A 6,856-nucleotide genomic window follows, 5' to 3' on the forward strand; every position below is an offset into this window, starting at 1 on the left:
GACTGTCTCTGACATGAAATGTTTAGCCTGCTCTTTAATTACCTCCCCCTGAGGGGGAAGCAGCATTACCAGGCCACAGAAGAAGACAATGCAGCCACTTCTGATGAGACCTAATTGACTAGGATCAGAAGGAAGGAAAAGAAGAACTCCCCTATCAGTGGACTTGTGGAGGGACATGCATGCAGAGGGTGGAGGAAGGGAGGGATTGGGACGGAGGTGGATGAGAACCACAGGGGGGATACAAAGTGAAAAAAGTGTAATTAACAAAGAATTTTTAAAAAACTAAAAAAAAAAAAAAAATGGCTCCCCTGCCAATCAAATATTTCAATCACCATTATTACCTAAAAAAGAGATAACAAAAACAACAGTTCTGAAAGAAAAAAAAAGGTAAATGACTGGTAAGGTAATAGAACACATGATATGGAAGTGGAAGCAGGGATCCCGGGAGCAAAAAGGTTTGAGTGGGAATGGGGAACTGGATATGGCAGAGAGGATAAGCTGGAAGAAGAAACAACCAGAAGAAAACATGGATAATTTGCCCTAGCGGAACCTGCTACCTTGTAAGCTAGTTTATAAAAATTAGAAACCTAATAGTTTTTATTGAAAGATTTTAAAATTCAAGGAAGCTGTAGGGGTGATGGTGGTCTTTGGCATGTCATGGTGAGTGTCATAGCCATGTGCTTGTGTTCCAACTCACCGAAGTATGCACATTAAGAGAATGCACATTGTTGTATAACAATCAACATGTGAAAAATATTTTAACCAAACAAATAGTTGCCTTTCCCTTCAAGATTATTTGATTTTAAAATGTTAAAATAACTTTCCAATCAATTGAGCCCTTGCTGCTCTTGCTATTAATTCCCATTGCATACAGAATAGAAACAGAATTTCTCCACTGTGTGGTCTGAGCTCTCTATAAGGCATTTTGTGACCCAGTATGTTTGTGTGCAGGCTGCAGGTGCCTGGGGAGCACTGTGTGCTCACTGCACAGAGGTAGACAGCAGAGTCACTGGGCTGGGAGTCTCTGATGTGCAGGGAAACGTGCAGGCTGCCTTTATTGAGGTGAGCTGTGAATCTGCCTTCCTCCTTGTCACCATTAGAGAAGATGGACATCAGCGCCTCGAGGCCTTTCCCAGAATGCTGTCTGTACCACCAAAAGTACTGAAAATTAGGATCACTGGAAGTGCAGTTGAGAGAGGCCATGGCTCCCTCTGGGACACTGAGGGATTCTGGGTTCTGCTGCACCTTCTGCTGGCTGCTAACCCCTGTGCAGAAAGTCAAAGGTCAGAGAAACAGGAATGGAGGTATAGGGATGCTAACACAAAGAATGCTTTTACAGTTGGCCTCCCACCCCTAACTGGAGATTAAAAACATCTGTGGTTCTATCTATTAGCCTGGAACAGGCAAAAACTTTACATACCACACCTGGATCCCAAAGAAATTCCCAGACTTACAGCTTAATTGAAGCCACAGGACCACTAGTGAAACACTCAAGGATTTCATCTCTCCTCCCTCTTCACTTAGGATTCAGATCCTCAACTCTAAACTCATATGGTCACATTCAAAAGTTTCCACCTCTCCTGCTTCAGGAAACATGAAAAGCCACTTTGCTAGCAATGAGAAAAGTGACTAACTTCACCACCTCTGCAGCACCAAAACTTTCCTCCAGCCCTTTCTCCACCCCTCCCTCTTCTTCCTGCCCTCCTCTCTTCCCCCTTCTCTCCCACCCTAAGAAGACACTGCCATCTTGTGGACTCATGATAGTGACCAAAGAAATAATCAAACTGTAAACTCTTCTACTGTAGTTATTAAAAAGTAAAGTACTTGAAAGTTCAATTGGCATTTTAAAGAAACATTTGCCTTGAGTCTTGGTGGGGAGTGAGATAGTGTGTGTGTGTGTGTGTGTGTGTGTGTGTGTGTGTATGGACTCTGCAGATGTGTTTTTTTTTTTTCTTAGTAATAATAAGTGCCACACACAGGCAGTCCCCTGCATTGGAAGACCACCTAGAAATGCCAGCCACAGAAATATGAGTGAGGTTTTTTCACACAGCATAAATCTAACCCTTGTCACCCCCATTCAAATCCATCTACAGACTTTACAGATGGCCTGAACAGACTGCTTATCTAGGTCATAGTCTAGAAAAGCCTGGAATTATTCATTTTATTTAGAGCAAGGAGCATGCTCATGTGTAAACAGAACTTTACTTGGCTTGACGCAGGAGAGATGGAGCTGTGTTTAGAAACTCAACAAAAAATAAAACTCAGGGAACTTGCTCATTTGTCTCATTTTTTATTCTCTCTACTTGAATAAAGCCCTGTTGAGTAGGAATTGATCATTAAAGTTGTAGATCTGGTTTCTCTCCTCTTTTCTCTTTCTAAATCTGCCTCCCCTCTCTACTCCCTTTCTCCCTTATCTCTCTTCTTCCCTAACACTTCCACTTTCTCCCACTCTACATTAATAACATAGACATGAAGCCACATGTACCAGGGGAATGTCTGTGCCAGAGCTGAACTGGGTCCACAGAGAACAAGGCAGGAAACAACTGTCCTGCAGGAGTCTGTGAGAGCTCCACAACCAGCAGAGTAAAGATCTGTGGAGGCAAGAAGGCAATAGGATCAACACAGCCAAGGAGTTGGTTCATGCTTCAGTCCTCTGATATTGAGTAGTGTATTTTCAGGACACTTGATTTTTGATAAAGGAGCCAAAACCATACAATGGAATAAAGAAAGCATCTTCAACAAATGGTGCTGGTCTAACTGGATATCTGCATGTAGAAAAATGCAAATACATCCATGTTTATCACCGTGTACAAAATTCAAGTCCAAGTGATTCAAAGACCTCAACATAAAACTGGATACACTAAATCTGCTAGAAGAGAAAGTGAGAAATAGTGTTGGACACATTGGTACAAGAGACAACTTCCTAAACAGAACACCAACAGCTCAAGCACTAAGATCAACAATTAATAAATGGGACTTCATGAAACTGAAAAGTTTCTGTAAGGCAAAGGATACTGTCAATAGAACAAAACAGCAGCAAACAAAATGGAAAAAAGATAACTTCACCAACCCTACATCCAACATAGGGTTAATAATATGTATGAAGACTCAAGAAATTAAACACCATAAACCAAATAACCCAATTAAAAATGGGATACAGTGCTAAAAGAGAATTCTTAGCAGAGGATCTCTAATGCCCAAGAAACACTTCAAGAAATGTTCAACATCATTTGTCATCAGGGAAATGCAAATCAAAACTATGAAATTTTGTCTTACACCTATCACAATGGCTAAGATCAAAAACTCCAGATAGAACACATGCTGGAGAGGATGTGGAGTAAGGGGAACACTCCTCCATTGCTGGTGAGAGTGAGAGTAAGAATGAGCCCTGAGAAAAAGCAGGAGTGGGTGTGAGACAGAAAAATAGAGACTGAAAAATCGAGACCAAAATCATGGTAGGAGAATCTCTGGGATGGGGACAAATCCTGGGAGCCTGTGTTTGAGTTCCTAAATTCCTCTCTTCCAGTTCTCCCCCTATTTCTGTTTTCTTTGATTTTATTTCCACTGAGAAGTGTTGAACTGTGCTCTTCATTTCATGCCATTGTTTGTGTTTTTGTTAATTTCTTTTTGCCATTATTATTATTACTATTAATTAAAACTTATTCACTTTATGTCCCCTCCCTCACCTCCCCCCAATACTACCCTCCCTCACTCTTTCCCCCACCATTTCCCTCCCCTAGTCTACTGATAGGGGAGGTCCTCCTCCCTTACTATCTGACACTAGCCTATCAGGTGTCATCAAGACTGTCTGGATCCTCTCTCTGTGTGGCCTAGTAAGGCCACCTCACCAGGGGGAGGTGATCAAAGATCAGGCAACTGAGTTCATGCCAGTGACTGTCTCTGCTCCCCTTACTAGGGAACTCCAATGGAGACTGAGCTGCCCATGGACTACATCTGAGCAGGGCTTTAAGTCCGCCCCATGCATGGTCCTTGGTTGACTCATCAGTCTCTTCAGGCCTGCCTCACTCCAGATTTTTGGTTCATTGATTTCTTCAATGAATGTATTCACTTTTTCTTTCAAGATCTCTAACATATTCATAAAGGCTAATTTGAACTCCTTGTCTTGTGCATCGGCCATATTGTGTTTTTTGGGGCTTTAATGAAGACATGTCATCATGGATGTTACTGTTTCATGCTGGGATCTAGGCATCTGGGTTTGAGATTATTTTAATTCTCTGTGCTGGTGTGTGTTCTTGCCTTTGTCAGATGTGTGCTCTCTTCCTTGGTTTCTATTGTTCTCTTTGGTTCTGAGAACAGTGTGGTGGCTATAGGTTGCCTGCTAGGGAATGCTTCTGAGATCCTGCCATGTGTGGACACTGGATTCCAGACAGAATATGTTTCTTTCCAATTGGGTACTGACACTTAGGCATATGATACTTAGGCATAGGGGTGGGCTAAAAAGAGGTGTAGGTTCCATGGTAGGGAAGAAATCAGGGAGTGCCACCAGGATCAGTCCAGTGCTCTGGAAATGGGGACAAAGAGGGATGAGGACCACAGCAGACAGTCTACTACATGGGATGAGGATGAGATTGGGGGTTGGATTTAGAGGAGATGGGGGACATTGAAAATCTGAAGATCACCTACCTGCTCAGACTTCCTTTCTCCTGCCTTTTCTACCTATGTATCCTTATTACAAATCTTAAGGTATGGAAAGGCTGTAGCCTCTGATAACCTGTCCTTCCAAAGTATTAGATAGACATTATCTAGATGACATCTTTCCCGGCATTTGTTGCCCTGTGTGAATAACTTGGACTAGAAGTGACATTCAATAATATGAAGAAAATTACCTATATATGGAGATGAAGACAACTGACCACCTCACAGTATCCATAGCGTTCCTGGGAAATCAATGTGACCCTCCATGAGGAACAACTGATATCCTTGATGAAAATCCAGCTGTGATAACATCTCCCTCTTGTTCTGCTCTGACCATGTGTACAATGTTCATCAACCAGAGAAAGGTTGGGGCACACAACATAGACTGTGTGGAAAACAGGGTGACCTAAAAGGCAGATGATCAGAAGTCAGGCTTCTTTTGTTTCTCAGGGTTTGTGCTCAGCTCCCCCTGCAGTGTCTGCCACTGTGCCACCCAGAGCACAGTAGTACACAGCCGAGTCTGACTCTTGCACCGAGGCTTTCTGCAAGTGGAAGGAGGTGGTTCCTCTATCATATGTGGCTTCAAACCCTCTGCTGCTTCCCTTCTCGCCAGCTGTTGTAACTTTCAAAAGGAGCTCAGGGCTTTCTCCAGAATACTGAACATACCAAAAAACAGTTGGGTACCCTGTGGATGAATAAGTGCAGTTTATAAAGAGAACGCTGTCTTCTGAGAGGGTCACTTGACCTTGTTTCTGGGTCACTGAGTTTCCATGGATCCTCCCTGGAGGAAGAACAGGATATCTGTGTTATATTAACAACAAACCTCCTAGACGATTAAGTATTTTTCTGATATCATAAGGGAAAGATTGCAAATCTTAAGTCACTTAACTTACCAAGCACGAGCAGCATCACAGTCACTAAAGCTGGAAAAGCATTCATCTTCAGGGACACCCAGCTACTGTTCTTGACTCTTCACACAAAGAAATGATGAAATGACATCAAAAGTTGAACCTGCAAAGCTTATCACTCATACAGTTGATGATTTTGTGTTAGGAAACTCCACCCCCTGGTGGACAGAGATTAAAACAGGGTCTTTTGCAATCCTCCAAGAGTCAGAAATGTACTCTCACCCTCAACATCGATTGTAGGGCACATGTCAAACTTCAAGAGGCTCTTGACAATGTAAAGATGATACAAAGTGGCCATTAACATATTGACTGTCATAATTCTTAGGATTATACCTCACATGAAAGTAGAGTACATGTTATAATATAACAACTGATGGGCTTTCTGTTTTGGTCTTTACCAAATGATAAACTAAACGGTAAAAAGGAGGTTTTTTTCAATTTACTTTCACTGATCCAAACTTGTAGAAAGATACTCTGCAGGCCTGGAGTCATAGCTCAGCACTACAGAGCACTTGGTGCACTTGCAGAGAACCCAGGTTGGATTCTCAGAACACACTGGTTCACAGCAACTGTAACTCCAGCTCTAGGGGAACTGACTCTCTCTTCTGACCACTGCTGGCACCAGGCACACACGGAATAAAAACACAAGTGCAGGAAAAACACTCATGCACCTAAAGTAGAATTAAAAAGTTTTACAATTTTACGAACATTTTATAAATTTAAGTTATTATAAATTGACCCTAAGAACGTGTAATCACAACTAGTTGCACAGAACAACCACAATAAAGGAAGCAGTTGAGACTGGCACAACTGTTATAACACATGTGTTATACCACACTGCATCAAATGCAGGCTATGACCTTGTTCTTAGCTCTTTTCTGTAAATGTTGTTGTGACCAGTGGTGGCTGTTGTTAGGAAACACGAAGCTGACTATCATTTGGGATTGGCGAGACATTTGTGGCTCTTTCTTAAGGAACTGCAGACGGCATCCCAAGCAGCCAGCTCACACATGTGTCTTCAGAAAAGCGTTTTCCTTCAAGTTCAAACTTTCCACTCATGAGTCTGGCTTTCATGGCTGCCGTGTGTCTGTGGAAGCTCCTTCTATCATTTAATTTGGTCTTAGTAATTTCTCCCCATTGACAGAATTGGTCTTCTCACAAAACCGTTCTTTCTCACCTTTGTACACATATTTTTTTTTTTTTTTAAATTCTTGTTGTTTTGAAGTTACAAATGTAATCCTTAAGCGACAGCCTGTGGCTCAGAACCTTTGTCTCTTATAGTTCAAGATAAT

General features: G+C 42.1%; 1 gene segment (V, D, J or C); it reads right to left on the minus strand.

Annotated features, from left to right (window-relative positions):
* Nucleotides 1-5,102: 5,102 nt before the first annotated feature.
* LOC132656236 (T cell receptor alpha variable 9-2-like) lies at nucleotides 5,103-5,595 on the minus strand. The segment is given in 2 exon segments: nucleotides 5,103-5,437; nucleotides 5,550-5,595. Coding segments are annotated over 2 exon segments (381 nt in total).
* Between the last annotated feature and the right edge of the window lie 1,261 nt (nucleotides 5,596-6,856).

Source organism: Meriones unguiculatus, chromosome 9, assembly GCF_030254825.1.
Source record: "Meriones unguiculatus strain TT.TT164.6M chromosome 9, Bangor_MerUng_6.1, whole genome shotgun sequence".
Classification (NCBI taxonomy): domain Eukaryota; kingdom Metazoa; phylum Chordata; class Mammalia; order Rodentia; family Muridae; genus Meriones; species Meriones unguiculatus.